General features: G+C 49.3%; 1 protein-coding gene across 1 annotated transcript; it reads right to left on the bottom strand.

Moving 5' to 3' along the window:
• Window positions 1–3371: 3371 nt before the first annotated feature.
• On the bottom strand, window positions 3372–23373 carry LOC122692799 (sialic acid-binding Ig-like lectin 5). The gene is made up of 16 exons (XM_043900625.1): window positions 23305–23373; window positions 22861–23241; window positions 22379–22657; window positions 22091–22135; window positions 20453–20549; window positions 18761–18842; window positions 14699–14865; window positions 12485–12576; window positions 9487–9975; window positions 9026–9304; window positions 8791–8838; window positions 8033–8290; window positions 7664–7948; window positions 7296–7383; window positions 6522–6636; window positions 3372–3888 (listed from the first exon to the last, which is right to left on the bottom strand). Exons 1-16 carry the CDS (start codon window positions 23339–23341, stop codon window positions 3706–3708), a joined length of 2925 nt encoding a protein of 974 aa, XP_043756560.1. The 5' UTR covers window positions 23342–23373; the 3' UTR covers window positions 3372–3705.
• Between the last annotated feature and the right edge of the window lie 399 nt (window positions 23374–23772).

Below are 23772 nucleotides of genomic sequence, written 5' to 3'. Positions count from 1 at the left end.
GGTGACGCCATCCAACCATCTCATCCTCTGTCGCCCCCTTCTCCTCCTGCCCTCAATCTTTCCCAGCATCAGGGTCTTCTCCAATGAGTTGGCTCTTCGCATCGGGTGACCAAAGTATTGGAGCTTCAGCTTCAGCATCAGTCCTTCTAATGAACATTCAGAGTTGATTTCCTTTAGGATGGACTGGTTGGATCTCCTTGCAGTCCAAGGGACTCTTCAAGAGTCTTCTCTTTCCCAAAGCTCCTGGCAGCCCCGCATCAGCTTCCTGTCTCTGTGGAGGTAAATATCTTGGATGTTTCCTATAAATGGGAATCATACAATATGTGACCATTTGCAGCTGGTGTCTTTCATTTAGCATGTGTTTGAGGTTCATCCAAGATGTAGTGTGGATCTGTGCTTCTACTGCTGAATGATGTGCCGTTGTAGTGCTTAGTCCATCCGTTGTGTTCGACTTGTTGCGGCCCCAGGAACTGTAGCCTGCGAAGCTCCTCAGTCCGTGGGATTCTCCAGGCAAGAACACTGGAGTGGGTCGGTGCCATTGTATGGATGGGTCATATTTTGTTTATCCAGTCATCCACCAATAGACATTTGGATTTTTCTTTTTTTTTTACTATTAGGGAGGCACTTACAATTTTTTTGTTTTCCATCATGGACTCGAGGGACATGAGTTTGAGTAAACTCTGGGAGTGGGTGATGGACAGGGAGGCCTGGCCTGCTGCAATTCATGGGGTCGCAAAGAGTCGGACATGACTGAGCGACTGAAGTGAACTGAACTGATGGTTTATCACAAGATGTTGAGTATAGTTCCCCATGCTACACAGTAGCGTGTTTATCCATTCTATGTATAATAGTTTGCATCTGCTAACCCCAAACTCCCAATCCATCCCTCTCCCTGCACTCTTGAAAACCACAGATCTGGTCTCTATATCTGAGTTTGTTTCTGCACAGCAGTGATTCAGCCGTATATTCTTTTTAATGTCTTCCCTGGGCTCAGTGGTAAAGAATCTGCCTGAGAATGCAGAAGACCTGGGTTCGATCCCTGGGTCAGGAATATCCCCTGGAAAAGGAAACTGCAACCCACTCCAGTATTCTTGCCTGGAGAATCCCCATGGACAGAGGAGCTTGGCGTGCTACAGTCCATAGGGTCACAAAAGAGTCAGACATGACTGAGCAGCTAAACAAGGACAACATTCTTTTTCATATTATTTTCCATATTCTTTTCCACTGTGGGTTGTTACAAGAACCTGAATATGGTTCCCTGTGCTATACAATAGCACCTTGTTGTCACCTGTCTTAACATTTTTTCTTTTTTTGAAATACAATTGATTTACAATGTTGTGATCATTTCTGGTACAGTAAAGTGACTCAGTTATACATCTCTGTACATTCTTCTTTATATTCTTTTCCATAGTGATTCACCCCAGGACACTGGATACAGTTCCCTGTGCTACACAGTAGGGTCTTGTTGTCTGTCACCTGTCTTACTGTTGATGGGCATTTGGGCAGGTTCCATTTTTTCAGCCATTACAACAAGCACTGTTGTGAAAGCTTTTGGATACATTTGGTGAACGTGCATACACGCTTCTGTTGGATGCATACCTGGGAGTTGAATGGTTGTCTCGTGTGCTCAGTGTTAGAACAGAGTGACAAGCTTTTTCTGAAGTTGGTCGTACTTATTCTCACTCTTACCAGCACTTTGGGAGAGTTCCAATTGCTCCACATCATCACCAACACTTGATATTCTTTTTTTTTTTTTCTTTTCTTTTAAATGTTATTTATTTTTTGGCCATGCCTTGAGACATGTGGAGTCTTAGTTCCCCAACTAGGATTGAACCTGTGCCCCCTGTATTGGAAACACAAAGTTTTAAACACTGGACCGCCAGGGAAGTCCCAACACTGGATATTCTTTAAGAAAGCATTTTTTATTGTGATGAATTACCCATGATATAAAATTTACCGATTTAACCATTTTCAAGTGTGCAATTAAATGGTATTAAACATATTCAAGTTGTGTAACCATCGGCATTGTCCATTTCTAGAACTTTTTCTTCATCTGAAACTGGAATTCTGTACCCATTAAACACTAACTGTCCACTGACTCCTCCAGTGCCCAGCCTCTGGTATTCAGTTTATAATGCTTTTCTTTAAAAACTGTGGTAAAAAAATGATATAAAATTTACCATCTTAACCATTTATAAGTGCACAATACAGTAGTGTTTATTATATGCATTTTGTTGGCCATCAAATCTCTAAGAATATTTTCATCTTGCAAAAATGAAACTCTACACCTATTGAATAGTAACTTCCTATCTCCCCAACCTCTGAGTATGCTCCAGGACTGCTCTACTTTCTGTTTCACAGTTTAATTTCTTTGAATACTTCCTATAGCTGGAATCATGCAGCATTTGTCTTTCTGTACAACTGGCTTATTTCACTTCGTGTAATATCCTCAACACTCAATTTCCTTGATATTATTTTTATTATCTTAGCAAAGTCACTGTGCAACTGGCATACCACTGCGATTTTCATTTGTATTTCCCCAACAGCTACAAAAGTTGAATACATTTCTGTATGCTTGTTGGCCATGTGACTATCTTACCTTTCTATTTGCTTGTCTGACTTTTTCTTATTGATTTGTTGAAGCTCTTTATATATTCCTTTAAATTTTTTTTAAATTTATTGTTTAATTTTTTTATTATTTTAAAATACATATTCTTTATATACTCTAGGTATCCTTTGTTAGATACATGTATTGGGAAGTATCTTCTCCACCCAGAGAGTTACATTTAGATATACTTAAAAAAAAAAATAAGACATGTCACACCCCACCAGAAAAGAAAAACAAAAAACTAAAATAATACATGTTGTTAAGAATATTCAAAAACTAATCAGGCAAAATAGAAGTATGCGGTAGAATCAAAAGCTGACATCTCCCTCCATTCTGAGGTAACGTATCACAAATATGGTTAACAGCAGCCACAGTGCATGTGTGTGTGTGCTAAGTCACGTCAGTCATATCCCACAGTGCATGCTTGCATAAAGAAAGCTGAGCGCTGAAGAACTGATGCTTTTGAACTGTGGTGTTGGAGAAGACTCTTGAGAGTCCCTTGGACTGCAAGGAGATCCAACCAGTCCATCCTAAAGGAAATCAGTCCTAAATATTCATTGGAAGGAGTGATGTTGAAGCTGAAACTCCAATACCTTGGCCACCTGATGCAAAGAACTGACTCACTGGAAAAGACCTTGATGCTGGGAAAGATTGAAGGCAGGAGGAGAAGGGGACAACAGAGGATGAGATGGTTGGATGGCATCACCGACTCAATGGACATGAGTCTGAGCAAGCTCCGGGAGTTGGTGATGGACAGGGAAGCCTGGCATGCTGCAGTCCATGGGGTCAAAAAGAACCAGACATGGCTAAGTGACTGAACTGAACTGAACTGAACTGAGGAATATTATCCTCACTTTACAGAGGAGGAAACTGAGGCACAGAGAGGTAAACTCTTTTGACTTGCTTGACATAACACCCTTAGCATTACCCAAGCCTGGATGTGAATCCAGGATTCTCTGTGACCTTCAGCCACTCCAAGGAACTTCACCTTCTCACTTATAAGCTTTGGCTCAGCAGGCAGCCAAGTCTTCAAGAATCAGTATCTGACACACATGTCCCTCAGAGGTGCATTTTCTGGGGGTGGAGGCGGGGTCTTCTCACTTCCCAATCTTGATCTCTGAGTACTCGGTGGTGTCCTGGACCTGAAAGTTGTGGGTCCCTGGTCTGTGGAAACTGAGGCTTGCATAATAGAGCTCTTGTTCCTTCTCTGAGGTGGAAGCAGCCAGAACTGGGGTCTGGTGGTCCAAGGGGCTGTCTGACCAGGATTTATTGAAGTGACCCTGAGTGAGAAGACAGAATGACTTGAGCTGGCCTTTGAGGTCTGGAGAAGGGAACCCAGGGCTTGAGGAAGGCATTTATTCACTTATCCATTTTCACACCCATTTCCTGAGGATTCGCTCATTCAGTCACGCCTTTATTCATTCATACCTTTAATCATAATGGTCTGTTCTCATTATTCATCTCACTGAATCTTTACGACCTCCCTCCATGGGTGATATAAATGTTATCCCCATTTTACAGATAGTAAAATAGAGGGAGCAAAGTGAAGTGATTCTTCCACAGACAAGGTCCCCGACCTTGGAATGTCTATCAGGACAAGGAGACAGTATGAACTTGTCACACACTCAAAACTTATCAAATTGCAAATTGTGTTTTGATGGACAGAAGCAGGGTGCTGTGGGCGAGAGTCACAGAGGTCTGCAGGAGACCTGCACTGCCCTCCAGGAGCTCACGGTGTTGGGGGGACGGGCCTGTGGTTACCATAGGGAAGCGTGACGACAGTCTGCCTGGTGTAGGGCAGGGGAATATTTAGACGACATCAATTGGCATGACACTTAAAAAAGAATGAGATAAAACAGAAACAGACTCACAGACACAGAGAACAGATTTGTGATTTCCAAGGAGGGGGGTGGGGTGAGGGCGGGATGGATTGGAAGTTTGGGATTAGTGGATGCAAACTATTATATATAGGATGGATAAACAACAAGGGCCTACTGTGTAGCACAGGGAACTATTTTCAATTACCTTGACAAACCATAATGGGAAGAAATAGGATACAGAATGTATATATATTTATATATGTATGCAAAACTGAATCACTTTGATGTACAGCAGAAATTAACATAGCATTGTAAATCAACTATACTTCAACAAAATACATTTTTAAAGAAAAGAATGAAATAAAGCAATCTGTGGCAACATGGATGGGCCTAGAGGTTATCATACTAAGTGGACTAAGTTGAACAGACAAACATATGCTATCACTTATATGTGAAATCTAAAAAAAAAATGATACAAATGAACTTATGTAGACCCCAATGCTGGGAAGGATTGAGGGCAGGAGGAGAAGGGGGCAACAAGAGGATGAGAGGGTTGGATGGCATCACCAACTCAATGGACATGGGTTTGATCAAACTCAGGGAGATGGTGAAGGACAGGGAAGCCTGGCCTGCTGCAGTCCACGGGGTCCAAAGAGTTGAACACAACTGAGCGACTGGACAATATTAACTAAGAAACAGCCAGATGGAAGAGATGCTGAGGGCAAGGTATAGGGAAAGGACAGCTTCCATGCCTTCTCCAATTACTTCGTCCTGCTCAAATCTCCACTTGTTCACCAACCCAGAAGCTCTCTAAACCCCATCCTTTGAGGGTTTTAGAGAGGCTTGACTCCACAGACATGACTGACTAAACCATTGGCCTTTGGTGACTGAAATCCTCCAGTGCCTCTCCCATCCCTGGAGGTCAGGGGGTGGGACTGAAAGTTCCAATGCCCTCTGCTTGGTTCTCCTGGCAACCAGGCCCTATCCTTAGGTACTTTCCAAAAGTCACCCCATGAAAATAACAAGAGACCCCTTTAACACTCCCATCACTGCAAGGTTCAAGCATTCCAGGAGGTCTGTGCCAGGAATAGAGGATAAAGATCAAATATATATTTCTTATTATAGATCATAATATCATAGAACACAATAAGCTCATTTGTGGGGAGGGACAGGATGCTGGCGGGAGAACTTGGCAGGGGCAGATTACAGAACACCAGACTGAAGAATCTGGGCTTGATTCCTTCGGCCTGTGCTGTCCAATACAGGAGCCCCTAGCCATGGTGGCTCTTGAACCCAAGAAATGTAGTGAATCAGAACAAAAATGTGTTGGGAGGTCAAAAATGAATACTGGAGGTCAAAGTCTTTGTAGAAAGAAAGAAGAGAGAGAAAGAAAGGGGGGACAGAGGAAGGAAAGAAGGGAGAAAGAGATAGGGAAAGCAAGGGGAAGGAAGGAAAGGAAGAGAGAAAGAGAGAGAAACAAAGAAAGAAAAAGGAAGGAAGGATGAGATAAGAGAAAGAAAGAGAAAATATCCCGTTAATATTAATAATTTGTACCTTTATGTTGACTATTGATGACATGATGTTTGAAACGATAATACTTTGGCTACATTCAGTTAAATAAAATATGATATAAAAACCGATCTCACGTTCCTTTCTCCTTTTTTTTAACATGGCTAGGTTTTAAGTTATACTCATGGCTCATATCGTATTTCTGTTGGATCTAGACTGTTGAGGGAAAGCACAGGGTGACCACAAAGAAAAGCTGTTTGGGGAACTTCTTGCTGAGAGCTTATTGGGGGAGGAGACCAGTGACCCAGGAGAGAGTGAGGACTCAGCAGGGAAGGGGCCAAAAGGAGAAGAGCTTTGCTAAACGGAAGATGGACAGGACTTGGTGAATTCTAGGCTCCGGGGAGTGGCGGAAAGAGGAAAGGGTGATTTCAGGGCAACAAGAAACTGGAGAGGAAAAGCAAACTTGGAGGGGGGCGGCGGGAAAGATCGCGTTCTTCTGAAGCGCTGAGTAGGCTGCCGTGGCCCCTGTGTGGGCAGAGGGGTCCAGTGGAGACACTGGACTGAGGGCTGCCCACGTCACTCACCTGGGACGCGGGACTCGACGCTGGGTGGTCGCCATCTTGGCTCGACGCTCTCTCCGCCGACTTCTTCCTGTAGATCTTTGCTCTCTCCAACGGCTTCTTCCTGTAGACCTTCACTCTGAAAAAAGAGACCAGGGCCCTTAAGAGGGTTCCTCTAGGGAGTCCAGGGGGACTTCTGAGCTCTGGCCGGTGTCCAACTGCAGACACCGTGACCAGAAAGCAAGCGCCCTCCTCCCGCAGGGTCCACACTGGACCAAGATGTCAGGAGGCTACATTCCTGCTGCCACTTCAGCGAGCCACCTCCTTTTCGGCTTCATCACTCCACCAGTGCCCTCAACTCTGGGCTTTGAGGTGTTTTGTTTTGTTTTTAATTAACTAATGTTTATTTTTTGGTTGTGCTAGTCTTCCTGGCTGCCTAGGGTCTTTCTCTAGTTGGGGCCAGTGGGGGCTACTCTCTAGGTGCCCTGCGTGGGCTACTCTCTAGGTGCCCTGCATGGGCTTCTCACTGCAGTGGCTTCTCTAGTTGAAGAGCATGGAGCTCTAGGCAAGTGAGCCTCAGTAGTTGTGGCACATGGGCCTAGTTGTCCCACAGCATGTGGGATCCTCCCGGACCGGGGATCGAACCCAAGTCCCCTGCACTGGCAGGTGGATTCTTAACCACTGGACCACCAGGGAAGTCCTGAGCTTTGAGTTTTGAAGATTCTTTGAGTCTTTGCGCCCCTAGTCTGCCCCTTGCACCCACCCCCATAGTGGTCCCCAGCGGAGGCCACCACTCACACAAAGATGAGACAGAGAGCAAGCAGGGCTGTAACACCAGCTCCCCCGACGGCCCCCCAAACCACGCCGGTCCTGGGTCCTGGTCTCCCTGCAGACACGAGACCTGGGGTGACCTCCAGCCCCCCTCAAGCAGGTGCCTGAGCCCCCAGCCTTCTCACATGCATGACCCACGAGTGTGCCCAGTTTTCCCCAGGACTCGGCGCTGTGTCCACCATCCTTTAATAAGACTGCAGCCTCCTGTGCCCCCCTCCCCAGCCACCCCACAGAGGACCCTGAATGCTAGTCCCCTTTAGCCCAGAATCATGCCCATTTCTCTTCCTCTCCACATCTTCTAGGGCCCAGATGCACAGCTTCCCCTTTCCCCGGACCTGGCAGCAGCAGGATCTTCACGTTCTGTTTCCCGTGGGCATTCTGGGCCTCGCAGCTGAGTCTGAGGCCGGAGCTGAGCCCCTCGCGGAGGCTCAGGGAGCTATTAGCCCAGGGCCCGGCAGAGCTGGAGGTGATCTCGAAGGAGGCGTTGCTGAAGTTCCCCTCCAGCAGCCCCTCGCCCAGGCGCCAGTGCAGGGAGGGGGCCGGCCAGGCTCGGGAGGAGCAGCTGCAGCTCAGACCCTCGTCCTCCTGGGAGCAGGAGGGGCCCAGAAGCTGCGGTGGGGCTGTGGGGAGAGATGGGAGGGATCAGGGGCACCTCTCCCCTCCCTGGAGCCCCGGCTGCCTTCCCCCGGGTGTGTCCAACTCACTTCTCACAACGAGGCTCAGAGACGCTTCCTTGGAGCCTAGTGGATGCTGAGCTCGGCAGACATATAACCCATGGTCCCTCAGTTCCACCCGGGGCAGCTCGAGGACCCCAGGATTTGAGGAATTTGAGGGGCTCAGGGTCAGGCTCCCTCGGGTCCAGCTGATCATAGCAGGAGGGTTGCTGTCAGGAACACAGTCCAGGCGCAGGGACTGGCCCTCCTGGACTGAAAGAGACTGGCTTTTGTCCAGAGTTTCAGGTCCTGGCAAGACAGAGAGAAAGCTAGCCTCGCTGTCTGTCTGTCTGTCTCTTCCATTGCTTAGTGGCTCATATTGTCCTAGTTTGGAGCATTGTCGATTTCCTCTGTGTGAAAACTCCCATCATGGCCAATTTCAAATGCCTCATTTGAAGCCACTGAACCCAGAAGTGGGAAAAGATGGACACAGTTGCACAGCTGGCTCTTGCCAAGCAGTGAGAGCCAACCCCTAAGGAGAGAGAAGGCAGGATTTGGGAGGAAGATATAGCCCAGACAGTGGGGACAGTTATGTCCATTAGGCAAGGAAGAGGCCAGGCAATATCCATGAGAACAGGGTCAGCGGAAGGGGAAGGCCGGTTCATAAGCCCAGGAGCCAGTGTGGGGGGCTTCCCACCCCTGCTGTTCGCACACCTTCCATCTGAATCCTGAACCCTAGATCTGCTTGGAAGGTCAGAGACAGACCCCACTGCCATCACTGTCCCAAGAAGAGAGGTTTTGACGTATACCTGCGCCTTCTTTCTGGTACACTCTGATGATCAGTTCCTGGGGTGCATCTGGACAGACAGACATAACTGTTCCTTTTCAGGGGCAGGAACATAGGCCCTTCCTCCCAGAAATATCAGAAATGGGAAGCAAGTGGAGTGGGGTGTCCTCTTCCATCCTCCCCAGTTCCAGCAGCCCAGGCCCTGCCTCCCTCTCCCTGACACTGTCGGGAACCCAGCATCTTGGCCCCCCACTTACAGGACACATTGAGCCTGATGGTCGCCTCTGTGCTCACACCAGCTCCGGAAAAGTTCACACGACACGTGAGGTTGGTGCCGTGGTCCTCGGGCCTTGGAGTGAGGGTGAGCACTGAGGAGCGGGGACTCTCAGGGTGCAGGGAGGTGAGGGCAACCCCAGTCCAGGAGAAGGTGGGGGGCATCCCCCCGTCACAGGCCCATGGCACCGCACAGGTGAAGTTGGTGGGGTGGCCGGATGCTAGGGTCCCCTGGACGTGGATGTCAGGTGTGTCTGTCAGAGCTGGAGAGAGCAGACCCAGGACTGGAGCAGGGACCCCTGTGTGCCCCTCAGAGCATCTGTTCCCCAGCATCCTGTATCCCTGGGTCCCCCCCCAGGATGAGAAGACAGGGTTCCCCTCCCACCCTGCCCTGGGGACCCTCAGGACTCCTGTATGTGTGTCCTCCCCTTGACCCCATCCTTACCCGTCACACGAACGGAGAGCAGATTCAATGCATAACTATATCTCACAGTAGGCCCTCTCTCCAACCTAAAGATATATGTCCCCGTGTCCCTCCTCTGAGCGTCTCTGATGTCCAGGGAGCAGTTGTAGGCCTGGGGGTCTCCAACGAGGAGGAATCGGCCCCGGGTCTCACTGACCACCGCATGTTCTGGGTTGTTTGTGGCCACTGCTGGATCTTCAGGGGAATCTGCCTTTTCCTGGAACCAGTAGCCGTGAGCTGGGTCAGAGTCCTTCCAGCCTTCCCGGGGATAGGAGACGGAGCAGGGCACGCGGACACACAGGCCCTCCTGCACTGACACGGACGGCTGCACGTCCAGCCAGTATCTCGGATCCTGAGCCAGGGACCCTGCGGCGAGATGAGGATCAGCCGAGCCCCCGCCCCGCTCACCTACCCACAGCAGTAAGAGCAGCAGCGGCGGCAGCAGCATCTTTGGGGTGACAGTCTTGGGGCCTTGGTGTCACAGGATTGAGAGGGAGCCCCAACGGGAAGCCCAGGGCTGAGGTCAGAAAGTGACAGACCACAAAAGAGGAACTCGGCACCCACAGGCTGCCGGAGCACTGGAATCCTGGAGAGGAACCATCCAGATGAGGCCCGCCGGGGGTCACAAGCAGCAAGCACTGCCCAGGGGAGGCTCCCGGCTCCCTGTCCTCCATCTGACCCCCCTGCACCTCTGTCCACAGCTGGAAGTCAAGCCAGTCAGTCCCTGCCGGGTGTGGGAGGCAGGAGATGCAGCCGGGGAAGCTCCAGGCATGAAAGATGGGGATGGGTCCCCCCCACCCCAGATGAAAGAGGTGGTGATTAGTTACTGAGATGAACGTGACAACAGCACACGTGAGCATCTCTGCTTTCAGGGACTGGAGTCCAAGGAAGAACAGGACAGAGTTTGTCTCATCCTGGAGAACTTCTTTGACACCCTAGGTCCCGTTGATACAGTATGAGCTGGGGGTAGCCAGCTCGGTGTTTGGAGGAAAAACTCGAATGCTCTGTGCAGTTAGAAGGTGAGTTCCCGGGTGTAAATGGCCAGAGTGGGTGGGAACAGAATGAAGGTGCTATGAGAACGTGATCCCAGGGGAGCATGGGGCTTCTTGACCTAGTAACAGCCGCCTGCCCTGGCCCCCCTGGTGTTGACTGCACACGCCAGGCCTGGGAGCCGGGCACTGAGAGCAAGATGACAGCCTTTGGGGGCAGGTGGGTCTGCCCTTCTCCCCCTCCAAGCCTCAGCTTTTTCATCTGTCACGTGCAGGAATAATAATGTTCAACCCTCGTCCTGGGCATTTTCTACAGACTCTGGTGTGGCCGTCTTGCAGGTCACATGTCTGGCCCTGCCCATTCTCTGAGTCCCTCCTTCAGTGAGAAGCTCCTGGTGGTCAGTGGTATCTTTGATACCTGAGATACCAAAGCCTCATCTGAGGCCTCCAAAGAGAGGGTATGGGGCACACACTCTGCAGTCAGATGGCTCTGGGCCGAGCCTAGCTCCCTAATGCATGCTGTGCCACCTTGGGAAGGGGCTTAACTATTCTGTGCAGAATTGCATCCCTGTTGTTCATGGGGTGTTGAGGCTGAACTGTATCACCCCCACCAAAATTTCATACATGCAAGTCCTAACCCCCAGTGCCTCTAAATGTGATTGCATTTGGAGATGGGGCCTTTAAAGAAGTTGTTTTTATCATTCAGTCTCCCAGTCATGTCCGACCTTTTGCAACACCATGGACTGTAGCAGGCCAGGCCTCTCTGTCCTTCACCATCTCCCAAAGTTTGCCCGAGTTCATGCGCATTGAATCGGCGATACCATTCAACTATCTCATCCTCTGACACCCTCTTCTCCTTCTGCCCTCAGTCTTTCCCAGCATCAGGGACTTTTCCAATGTTCGAATCAGATGACCAAAATACCGGAGCTTCAGCTTCAGCATCAGTCCTTCCAATGAGTATTCAGGGTTGATTTTCCTTGAGATAGACTGGTTTGATCTCTCTGCTATCCAAGGAACTTTCAGGAGTCTTCTCCAGCACCACAGTGCAAAGGCATCAATCCTTTGGCGCTCAGTCCAGCTCTCACAACTGTACGTGTGAGGTCATTAAGGTAACATGAGGTCATTGAGGTCGGCCCTCATAGGGCCAGTGTCCATGGAAGAAGAAGTGGTTAGGACACAGACACACACTGAGAAGCTACCATGTGGAGACATGGGGAGAAGACGACTGTCTACAAGCCAAGAAGAGAGGCCACAGAAGGCTGTATACATATATGAATAACTGAATCACTTTGCCATACAGCAGTGAATAAATAAGACAACATTGTAAAGCAACTATAATTAAAAATTGTTTTAAAACTTAGGGACTTCCCTGGTGGTCCAGTGGTTAAGAATCCCACGCAGGGGACACGGGTTCAATCCTTGGCTCAGGAAGATCCCACACGCTGCAGCGCAAATAAGCCTGTGCACCGCAACTACTGACTCTGCGCTCTAGAGCCCAGAAGCTGCAAGTACCGAAGCCCGCGGGCCTCGAGCCAACAAGGGAAGCCACCACATTGAGAAGCCTGTGCCCTGCAATGAAGAGCAGCCGCCACTCACTGCAACTGGAGAAAGCCAAGACGGCAGCATCTAAGACCCAGCGCAGTCGAAAATAAGTTCATTTTTTAAAATGTAAAAATGAAGAAAAAATAAGGAGCCAGCCCCGCGGACACCTTGATCTCAGACTTCCAGCCTCCAGATTCGTGAGCAAATGAATTTCTGCTCTTCAAACCTGCCAGCCAGTGGAACTTCCTTGAAGCAGCCCTAGCGAGTGAACCCACGGGGCCTCCTGGAAGAATCAACCCATGGAGTGCTCCGTGCACACAGTGGCCAGTGGTCCGCTGGCAGGATGGGACCCCTCTGAGGTCGGGAGGAGAAAAGGGAAGGAACGGTGTGGCAACCCCAGGAAACCTCTTCTCCCCTCTGCCCTGGCTCTGATCCCAGCGGGCTCTTACTTCCGGCGGTGCTGACCTGGCCTCTGCTCGGGTTGGCCCTCTGCTGGTTGAGCCAGTTGCTGCTCCTGCAGCCATCTGTCCAGCAGAGCATCCTGGTGGGGTGGGGTGGGGGTGGGGCTGACACTGGGGGAGCACCAGTCGGGTGGGGGAGGGGCTGCAGAGTCGGGCGTGGCCAGGGCTGACCCACCCAGGAGTACCAGGCTATGGGAGCCCCGAGGAGGGAGAGAGGATGTCCCTGGAAGATGGGACGGGTGTGTGCATCCCTGACAATATGGCGATGACCCTTGACTGTCTCTCAGGGTTCGAGAGATGGTGGTGGGTCTAAGTGGGTTGCATTGTGGGAACTGAGGTGCCCTGACTCTGTATTGTTCCTCCATTCCTGGGATCCTAAGCCCACTTGCCTTCTTCTTACCACCTTCCAGAATTCTCCTTGGTTGTCTCTTGCATCATCCTTAGGGTTTATAGTTGTGAACAGAGGGCAGAAGCTGGGAAAGGCAACAGGAACCATACAGCTTGAAAAGCCTAAATATTTACTAAAGAAAGCTGAGCGCCGAAGAATTGATGCTTTTGAACTGTGGTGTTGGAGAAGACTCTTGAGAGTCCCTTGGACTGCAAGGAGATCCAACTAGTCAAGCCTAAAGGAAATCAGTCCTGAATATTCATTGGAAGGACTGATGCTGAAGCTGAACCCCCAATACTTTGGCCACCTGATGAAAAGAACTGATTCATTGGAAAAGACTCTGATGCTGGGAAAGGTTGAAGGCAGGAGGAGAAGGGGATGACAGAGGATGAGATGGTTGAAAGGCATCAACAACTAGATGGACATGAGTTTGAGCAAGCTCCTGGAGTTGGTGATGGACAGGGAAGCCTGGCATGCTGCAGACCATGGGGTCACAAAGAGTCAGACATGACTGAGCGACTGAACTGAACTGAAGCCCACTTGCCTTCTTCCTACCACCTTCCAGAATTCTCCTTGGTTGTCTCTTGCACCATTTGGGGGATTTATAGTTGTGAACAGAGGGCAGAAGTTGGGAAATGCAACAGGAACCATACAGCTTGAAAAGCCTAAATACTTACTATTTGTCCCTTTACCAAAAAGTTTCCTGACTTCTGACCTGGAATATCAGGTTGAGAAGCTTGCAAATTCTTCTGTTGGATTAAGGAGAGAGAACAGTCTTTTGGTTATGGTCAGCTCTAAGCTTTAGGAAATTCTCTAAATGGCGTTATTAGATTTTGCCTATAGCAGGAGTAGTAGGAGGTAGAGAGGATGGAAAAGGGAGATTCAGGAATGGAGAGAGATGATGCTGGAGGTCAAGCCAGGGAAGGGATCCAAGGGAGAGTTTTGAGTAAGAGAGAGACTGACAGATGTAGCCGATGTGGTACCCGGGGACAGGACCGACCCAGCTCGGGGTGAAATGTGCAAACAAAATAATAATGTTGCCCACCATCAAGCCATCAGCCACAGCAGCCTGCCCTGCTGCTGTGCCCTGAGGAGAACTCAGGATGGAGAAAAACACAATACTTGCCCTAGATGATTAAAATGCATATCTAAGGAATGATTTCCAATGGACTCAGACTTTTGCATCCTCCCATACATAGAAAAGCACTAAAATCATTACCTTGAGGTATCTGATTTTTGTGATTAGCAGTGATCTTTTGATGTTAAGTTACACGTTTGTTTTCAGCAAAAACGCCTATATATCCTTGTTCCTCCCTTACCTCTACAGAGCAGCTCCTCAGAGCCATCTGAAAGGCTGTCTCCCAGGCTTTAGTCCTCAGTAAGATCCCCAAATAAAGCATAACTCACAATTTTCAGGTTGTGTGTGTTTCTGTGTGTGTGTGTGTTTTAGTCAAAAGTCACAATGTATCAAGACTTCTGTTGCATATTTCATACTTCCATTTAATCCTCACAACAGCCCTGTGAGGCTGGACTTCTCATGTCTGTTTCACCAAAGCAGGAAACCAAGGCATGGTGGGTGGGGGTCAGGGTAGGTGGGTCACAAGATGCTACTTTCTTAATAAATGAAAGAGCATGGGTGTGACCCCAGGTCTCTGTGATTGCAAAGCCTAAGACGTATAGCAGGAAACGTGCAGGTTCATGAACCCACTGCTGACGGGGGTGTTAGGTCTCCAAGAATTAGCCTGTGGGTCCTCCTTCCTGCAGAGGATATGGATGTCCCGACGCTGAGGCTCATACTGCCTCTGGTGCCTCACTTGGTCCTGATCTCCGCATATTCTGAGTGAGGGCTCTCCCGAGGCTTCTCCCCACGGAAGATGATGGAGGAATAATGCAACTCCTGCTCCAACTCCAAAGAGGGGGTGGCCCCTGTGTAACTTGTGGGGTCAGAAGATTTCTCTGACTTGGATTCCTGCTGGCGATCCTGTGCAGAGAGCAAAGAAAGGGGTCACATCAAGGTAGTTTTGGGATGAGAAGGCAGAGAGGGCCCATGAAGTGAGTTTGACTCTGGGACAAGCATTTATCATTCTTCCATTCTGTTATTAAACATTTCTCAAGGTTCTGTTTATGCAATCATCCAACAGATATAAGGCTACAGATTGTTTTCCAACTTTGCAGAACACTCACAGAGACCTATGTAGAAAATAATATTATGTTACTGGCTCAGGGATTGAATCCACATCTGCCTCTCCAGGACTGTAGGCAGATTTTTTACCACTGAGCCACCTGGGAAGCGCTATGTAGAAAATATTATTATGTTACAGGGAAACACTCAAAGAAGGTAGCTACTCCCCAATGATAGGGGCAGAATGAGGGACAGAACAGGTGATTAAACAGTTAATCCCACTAGGGGATTGTAAGTAGAAAAATATGGGAGACCCCTGTAAGTTAATGATTACTCGAGAAAACAGATTTCAATTCAGTTCAGTCACTCAGTCGTGTCCGACTCTGCAACCCCATGGACTGCAGCATGTCAGGCCTCCCTATCCATCACCAACTCTTGGAGTTTACTCAAACATATGTCCATTGAGTCGGTGATGCCATCCAACCATCTCATCCTCTGTTGTCCCCTTCTCCTCCTGCCTTCAATCTTTCCCAGCATCAGGGACTTTTCAAATGAGTCAATTCTTCACATCAAGTGGCCAAAGTATTGGAGTTTCAGCTTGAGCATCAGTCCTTCCAATGAATATTCAGGACTGGTTTCCTTTAGGATGGACTGGTTGGATCTCCTTGCAGTCCAAGGGACTCTCAAGAGTCTTCTCCAACACCACAGTTCAAAAGTATCAATTCTTCAGCACTCAGCTTTCTCTATAGTCCAACTCTCACATCCATACATGACTACTGGAAAAACCATAGCTTTGACTAGATGGACCTCTGCTGGCACAGTAAAGTCTCTGCTTTTCAATATGCTGTCTAGGTTGGTCATAGTTTTTCTTCCAAGGAGCAAGCGTCTTTTAATCATGGCTGAAGTCACCATCTGCAGTGATTTTGGAGGCCAAAAATGTAAAGTCTCTCACTGTTTCCACTGTTTCCCCATCTATTTGCCATGAAGTGATGGGACCAGATGCCATGATTTTAGTTTTCTGAATGTTGAGTTTTTAAGCCAACTTTTTCACTCTCCTGTTTCACTTTCATCAAGAGGCTCTTTAGTTCTTCACTTTCTGCCATAAGGGTGGTGTTACCTGCATATCTGAGGTTATTGATATTTCTCCCGGCAATCTTGATTCCAGCTTGTGCTTCTTTCAGCCCAGTGTTTCTCATGATGTACTCTGCATATAAGTTAAATAAGCAGGGTGACAATATACAGCCTTGACATACTCCTTTTTCTACTTGGAACCAGTCTATTGTTCCATGTGCAGTTCTAACTGTTGCTTCCTGACCTGCATACTGATTTCTCAAGAGGCAGGTCTGGTATTCCCATCTGTTTAAGAATTTTCCAGAGTTTGTTGTGGACCACACAGTTAAAGGCTTTGGCATAGTCAATAAAGCAGAAGTAGATGTTTTTCTGGAACTCTCTTCCTTTTTCAATGATCCAACAGATGTTGGCAATTTGATCTCTGGTTCCTCTGACTTTTCTAAATCCACCTTGAACATCTGAAGTTCACGGTTCACGTACGGTTGAAGCCTGGCTTGGAGAATTTTGAGCATTACTTTGCTAGTGTGTGAGATGAGTGCAATTGTGCAGTAGTTTGAACATTCTTTGGCATTGCCTTTCTTTGAGATTGGAATGAAAACTGACCTTTTCCAGTCCCGTAGCCACTGCTGAGTTTTCCAAATTTGCTGGCATATTGAGTGCAGCACTTTCACAGCATCATCTTTTAAGATTTGAAATAGCTCAACTGGAATTCCATCACCTCCACTAGCTTTGTTCGTAGTGATGCTTCCTAAGGCCCACTTGACTTCACATTTCAGGATGTCTGGCTCTAGGTTGGTGATCTCATCATCGTGATTATCTGGATCATGAAGATATTTTTTGTACAGTTTTTCTGTGTATTCTTGCCACCTCTTCTTAATATCTTCTGCTTCTGTTAGGTCTATACCATTTCTGTCCTTTACTATGCCCATCTTTACATGAAATGTTCCCTTGGTATCTCATAATTTTCTTGAAGAGATCTTTAGACTTTCCCATTCTATTGTCTTCCTCTATTTATTTGCATTGATCACTGAGGAAGGCTTTCTTATCTCTCCTTGCTATTCTTTGGAACTCTGCATTCAAATGGGTTTATGTTTCCTTTTCTCCTTTGCCTTTAGCTTCTCTTCTAGTCACAGCTATTTGTAAGGCCTCCTCAGACAACCATTTTGCCTTTTGGCATTTCTTTTCCTTGGGGATGGTGTTGATCCCTGCCTCCTGTACAATGTTAGGAACCTTCGTCCATAGTTCTTCAGGCACTCTGTCTATCATATCTAATCCCTTGAATCTATTTGTCACTTCTACTGTATAATTGTAAGGGATTTGATTTAGGTCATACCTGAATGGTCTAGTGGTTTTCCCTACTTTCTTCAATTTAAGTCTGAATTTGGCAATAAGGTGTTCATGGTCTGAGCCACAGTCAGCTCCCAGTCTTGTTTTTGCTGACTGTAAAGAGCTTCTCCATCTTTGGCTGCAAAGAATATAATCAGTCTGATCTGGTATTGACCATCTGGTGATGTCCATGTGTAGAGTCTTCTCTTGTGCTACTGGAAGAGGGTGTTTGCTATGACTAATGCATTCTCTTGACAAAACTCTGTTAGCCTTTGCCCTGCTTCATTCTGTACGCCAAGGCCAAATTTGCCTGTTACTCCAGGTGTTTCTTGACTTCCTACTTTTGCATTCCAGTCCCCTATAGTGAAAAGGACATCTTTTTTGGGTGTTAGTTCTATAAAGTCTTGTAGGTCTTCATAGAACCGTTCAACTTCAGCTTCTTCAGCATTACTGGTTGGGGCATAGGCTTGGATTACTGTGATATTGAATGGTTTGCCTTGGAAATGAACAGAGATCATTCTGTCGTTTTTGAGATTGCATCCAAGTACTGCATTTCAAACTCTTTTGTTGACTATGATGGCTACTCCATTTCTTCTAAGGGATTCTTGCCCACAGTAGTAGATACAGTGGTCATCCAAGTTAAATTCACCCGTTCCAGTCTATTTTAGTTCACTGATTCCTAAAATGTTCACGTTCACTCTTGCCATCTCCTGTTTGACCACTTCCAATTTGCCTTGATTCATGGACCTCACATTCCAGGTTCCTATGCAATATTGCTCTTTACAGCATTGGACCTTGCTTCCATCAGCAGTCCCATCCACAATTGGGTGTTGTTTTTGCTTTGACTCTGTCTCTTCATTCTTTCTGGAGTTATTTCTCCACTGATTTCCAGTAGCATACTGGGCACCTACTGACCTGGGGAATTCATCTTTCAGTGTCCTATCTTTTTGCCTTTTCATACAGTTCATGGGGTTCTCAAGGCAAGAATACTGAAGTGGATTGCCTTTCCCTTCTCCTGCTTAACCACAAAACCAAGCAGGCTTGCTTAGCAACAAAACCATGCAAAAGAAGCCCAAGACCTGCCCCTCAAACAATAAAACAATGGTGTGATTGTGTGGTGTGGCATGAACCCTCCTCTCGGGAACTATATTAGCTGTTTTTTCCATGGCAAACATCTCCTGATCTGTCGACCTCACATATTTGAATAATAATGAATCTTACATCTTCAAACAAGCAAGAAGGGGAAGAGGAAGAGCTCATTTCTGGACATGCTGAAAGGAGCATGGCCATGGGCCACCCTGCGCACTGGGGGGATACATAGGGCAGGCTGCATTGCCAGGATACCCATGTCACTCACCAGGGAAGCTGGCTTTGCAGCAGAGTAGATGTCCTCCATGTCCACTGCGGTCTTGGCTACCTTCTTCCTGTAGGTCTTCACTCTGATGAGAGAGAGGGTCTGTGACACAAGGTCACTCTTTTGAGGCTCGAGTGAGTGATTAATGCAGGTAAAGTGTAGGGCCAGACCAATATGTCCACAGAAAACCACAATTCAAAAAGATGCATGCACCCCAATGTTTATTGCAGCACTATTTAAAATAGCCTGGACATGGAAGTAACCTAAATGTGCCTTGACAGAGGAATGGATAAAGAAGATGTGGTGCCTATATGCTATGGACTATTGCATGCATGCGTGCTAAGTCGCTTCAGTCATGTCCAACTGTTTGCAACCCTATGGACTGTAGCCTGCCTGGCTCTTCTTCCATGGGATTCTCCAGGCAAGAATACTGGAATAGGTTGCCGTGCCCTCCTCTAGGGGATCTTCCTGACCCAGGGATTGAATCCATGTATCTTACATCTTCTGCATTGGAAAGTGGGTTCTTTACCACTAGCACCACCTGAGAAGCCCTACAATGGAATATTACTGGCCATAAAAAAAATGAAATGCCATTTTGCAGCAACATGGATGGACCTAGAGATTATCATGCTAAGTGAAGTAAGTCAGACAACTATCAGTTGCTTATTTGTGTCTAACTTTTTGCAACCCCTTGGATTGTAAATCACTAGGCTCCTCCGTCCATGGAATTCTCCAGGAAAGAATATTGGAGTGAGTTGCCATTTCCTTCTCCAGTGGATCTCCCTGACCCAGGGATCAAATCCAGCTCTCCTCCAGATTATTTACCATCTGAGCCACTAGGGAAGCCTGAAGTCAGACAGAGAAAGACAAATATCATATGAAATCACATAAATGTGAAATCTACAAAAAAAAAAAAAAATGGCACAAATGGACTTATTCACCAAACAGAAATAGAGTCACAGATGTAGAAAGCAAACTAATGGCTACCAGGGCAGAAAAGAGGGGGAGGGATAAGTTGTGACATTGGGATCGACATATACACAGTACTATGCATAAAATGGGTTTCCCTGGAGGCTCAGTGGTAACGAATCTGCCTGCCAATGCAGGAGATGCAGGTTCGATCCTTGGGTTGGGAAGATCCCCCGGAGAAGGAAATGGTAACCCGCTTCAGTGTTCTTGCCTGGAGAATCCCATGGACAGAGGGGCCTGGTGGGCTACAGTCCACAGAGCCCCAAAGAGTCGGCTATGACTTACAGACTGAGCATGAGCATGATGCATAAAATAGATAAGTAATAAGAACCTGTTGTACAGCACAGGGGACTCTACTCAATACTCTGTAATGACTTATGTGGGAAAAGGATCTAAAAAAGAGTGGATATAGGTGTATGCATAATGCATTCACTTTGATGTATACCCGAAATTAACACAGCACTATAAACAAACTATACTCCAATAAAAATTTAAAAACGGTAGAGTAAGTCCAGGAGCTTTTATCATAAAACTGTAACAAGGCCCCCCACCCCCACCCCATCAGGTCCTGAATGTCTAGGACCAGGGCTGGGAGCACCGTCATGCCTGGCTAGGTGGCTACTAGCTGGATTCTCATTACCCCTGCAACCCTGCCCTTGCTCTGGGTCCTCAAAATCCCTCCAGGCCCCTCTTCTCCTCCACCGGCCCACACCCAGCCCAGCTCACACGAAGAAGATGAGGCCGAAGCAGAGAACAAGCAGCATGGTGACACCAGCTCCCGCGATGGCCCCCTCGGTCACTCCTGCCCCCGTCCCTGATTCCCCTGCAGACGAGAGAGACACTTGGAGAGAATTCCAACCTTGACTCCTCTCCTCAGCACGCAGAAGGGTATCCCGCCCCTCACATGCACGGTCCAGCCCCTCGGTTCCCCCTCCCCTCTCAGAACCTCAGCCTTTTGCAGAAGGGCACGGTCTAAGCGGTACCACCTCTCCGGCCCACACTCTTCCAAGAAACTTCAGCTCTCCTTGGAGTCAGCTACTTCTCCATCCACGGTCTCTATGTAACAGACCCTATGCCTGGCCACAGCAGAACCATGAGGCTCTGAGCCCCGTGGACATTTCAGACAGACAGACAGACAGCAAGTCTTTGGGGATGCTGAAAGGCCTCGCCCCTCCTTCCTCCCAGGGAGGGTGTCTAAATCTGCTCGGGATGGCCTCTGTTGGCTCTGTCACTCAGAGTTCACGGTGATATTTTGAGCCTCTAGAAGGAACTGGAAGAAGGAACCTTCTCAAACCTTCATATCAGATCCAGAGGGTACTCCTGGCCCTGCCTGGCCAAGCCTCCTGGGACCCCAACACTCAAGATGAGGTACATCTGGACATTACTTGTCATTGATTGGATGGGCACTCCTGAGAGACTGCTGATGGGGCTCACTGCCCAGTTGTCATGACCCGTGGGGCTAGAGCAACGAGGGGAGTAATGGGCTCCAGACAGGGGTCAGCGGGAGGGCTGGGGGTGGGTGGGTGGTGCTGACAGTCAAAAAATGACCCAAAGTGACATTGGGGGCAATGAAACCACTCTGAGTGACACTCTAATGGTGGATGCATGTCATTACATCTTTGTCCAAACCCATGAAATGTACCCCAGGTGGTATAATGGTAAAGAATTCACCTACCCATCCAGAAGACACAAGAGACGGAGGTTCCATCCCTGGATTGGGAAGATCCCCTGGAGGAGGAAATGGCAACCCACTCCAGTAGCCTCGCCTGGAAAGTTCTATGGCCAGGAGGGCCTGGGCAGCTACAGTCCAGGCGGTGGCAAAGTGCTAGACATGACTGAGCACACGGGCACACACTAAGCGTGCCACGCCAAGAGTGAGCTCTCACATCAACCATGGACTTTGGTTGAAAAGGATGTGTCAGTGGAAGTTCACTGTGACGTGCACCCTAGGAGAGGGGGGATGTTGGTGAGGGAGAGGCTGTGCGTGTGTGTAAGAAAGTGCAGGGCGGACAGGGGAAGTCTCTTTATCTTCTGATCAGTTCTGCTGTGAACCTCAATGTGTTCCTCAAAATGAAGTCTAATTCATTAAAAAAAAAAAAAAAAGTCTTCCAAGGACTTCAGTGATTGGAGAAGAGCAAAGAGCATGTTTAGAATGGGTGGGGAGGAGGGTGTGGGTCACTTGGCAAGACCAGAGTTGGAGGATATTGGGGATAAGACCTAATGGGGGCTTCTGTCTCAATGCAGGACCCCGCTCAAACCCCATCATTTGAATGTGGAAAGTACAGCTCTGAGCCAAGCTGGCAGAGGCCCCACTCTAGTCAATGCCCCAGGTTGGGGGGGGTGGGGGGTGGGGCTATTCCCTACCTGTGCTGTCACCTGCGCAGATATCACTTGGGTTCTGTGAAGCACCTAGGACAGGAAGAGAGCATTTCTGTCTTCAGTGGGGGTAGGGGGGATGGAGTGAGATAAGTGTAGTCATCCCCTCCCCCCACACACAAACCCAGAAGCCACAAAAACCCAGGAGGGACAGGACTTACGTCCCTCTAGCTCCCTCCTCAGCCGGGCCTCCAGGACAAGAGTACCTCGCATCCCCAGCCTGGTCCCCCTGCCCCACACCCTCAGGCCCCCCAGGCATCCTCACCCCTCACTCACAGGTGACATTTAGCAGGATGATTCGCTCCACCATCACCCCGCTTCTGGGGAACTTCACCTGGCAGGTGAGCCTGGTGCCATGGTCCTGGGGCCGTGGGGTGAGGGTGAGCACCGACGAGAAGGGGGTCCTGGGGCCCAGGGAGCTGGGGGCAGCTGACGTCCAGGAGAAGATGGGGGGCATGGCCCGCTCACAGGCCCAGGGCACAGAGCAGGTCAGGTTCCCGGGGCGGCCAGCCTCCAGGGCCCCGGGGCTGAGGACGTGGGGCTGGTGGGTGAGGGCTGGTGAGAGGAGGGGGAGACGGGGGATCGGGAGGAGGCTTTGAGGTGTGGCCCCCAGAGAAGCTTCAGGCTGCAGTCCAGCCCCTCCCTCTGAGCCCCCACCTGCTTTAACCCCAATGCCCTCCCAGGAGGGGCCCCCACCCCAGCCCTGCCCTGGGACCCCCACGACCCCCACTGTGGCCTCGCCTAGATCCACGGCTTACCTGTCACATTCAAGAAGAACTGTTCAGATGTGTAACTCCATTTGATACTTCCTCTTTCCACACGAAAAGAGTAGGAACCGCTGTCGCTCTTCCTGGCGTCTCTGATCTCCAGGGAGCAGTTGTTGTTCCTGGGGTCCCCGAGGAGGTGGAATCGGCCCTGGGTCTCCTCCTGAACTTGACGATCTAATTTGTTTGTGGCCACAGGGGCATCCATGATTTCATTGGCCCCTGCCCGGAACCAGAAGCCGTGAACAGGGCTAGAAGCACTGAAGACGTCCGTGGCATAGGAGAAGGAGCAGGGCACGCGGACACACAGGCCCTCCTGCACCGACACGGACGGCTGCATCTTCAGCCAGTATCTCGGATTCTGAGCCAGGGACCCTGCGGGGAATCGAGGGTCAGCCGAGCCCCGCCCCGCCCACCCCCGCCCCGCCGTCCACTCACCCGCCCACAGCAGCGGCAGCAGCAGCAGCGGCAGCATGTCTGAGCCGGAGGGTGTCTGGGCGTCCTGTGTGTGAAAGAGAAGGGGAAGGCGAGAGGGAGGTAGGGCTGCGGGGAGACCCGTGGGAAGCCGGGGAGGAGCACGAGACTCTGTTCACAGAAGAGGAACTTCTCCTCCTCCTCCTCCTCCACACACAGCGGACAGGACGCCCCTGGGCCCAGAGACCCCGGAGACCTGCCCAGAGAGGAGCAGACACGCAGGGGACCCCTGTCCTCACCCCCATCTCGGGCTCATCCCTCCAGCAGCAGAGCTTGGACCTGTGAGGACGCCGAGGGCTGGGACTCAGGCGGCCTCCTAAGGTTCTCCCATCTGGGCTCCGCTTTCTACACCAGGGCGCAGCTCAACTCCTCTCTTGACCCGGAGAGTCATAGCCTCACGGAGACCCTCGGGTGGTCAATCCTGGCAGATGT

The sequence above is a fragment of the Cervus elaphus genome, chromosome 4 (genome assembly GCF_910594005.1).
Source record: "Cervus elaphus chromosome 4, mCerEla1.1, whole genome shotgun sequence".
In the NCBI taxonomy this organism is placed as follows: domain Eukaryota; kingdom Metazoa; phylum Chordata; class Mammalia; order Artiodactyla; family Cervidae; genus Cervus; species Cervus elaphus.
The sequence above is the reverse complement of the archived record's forward strand: the minus strand, read 5'-3'. Positions and strand labels throughout refer to the sequence as shown.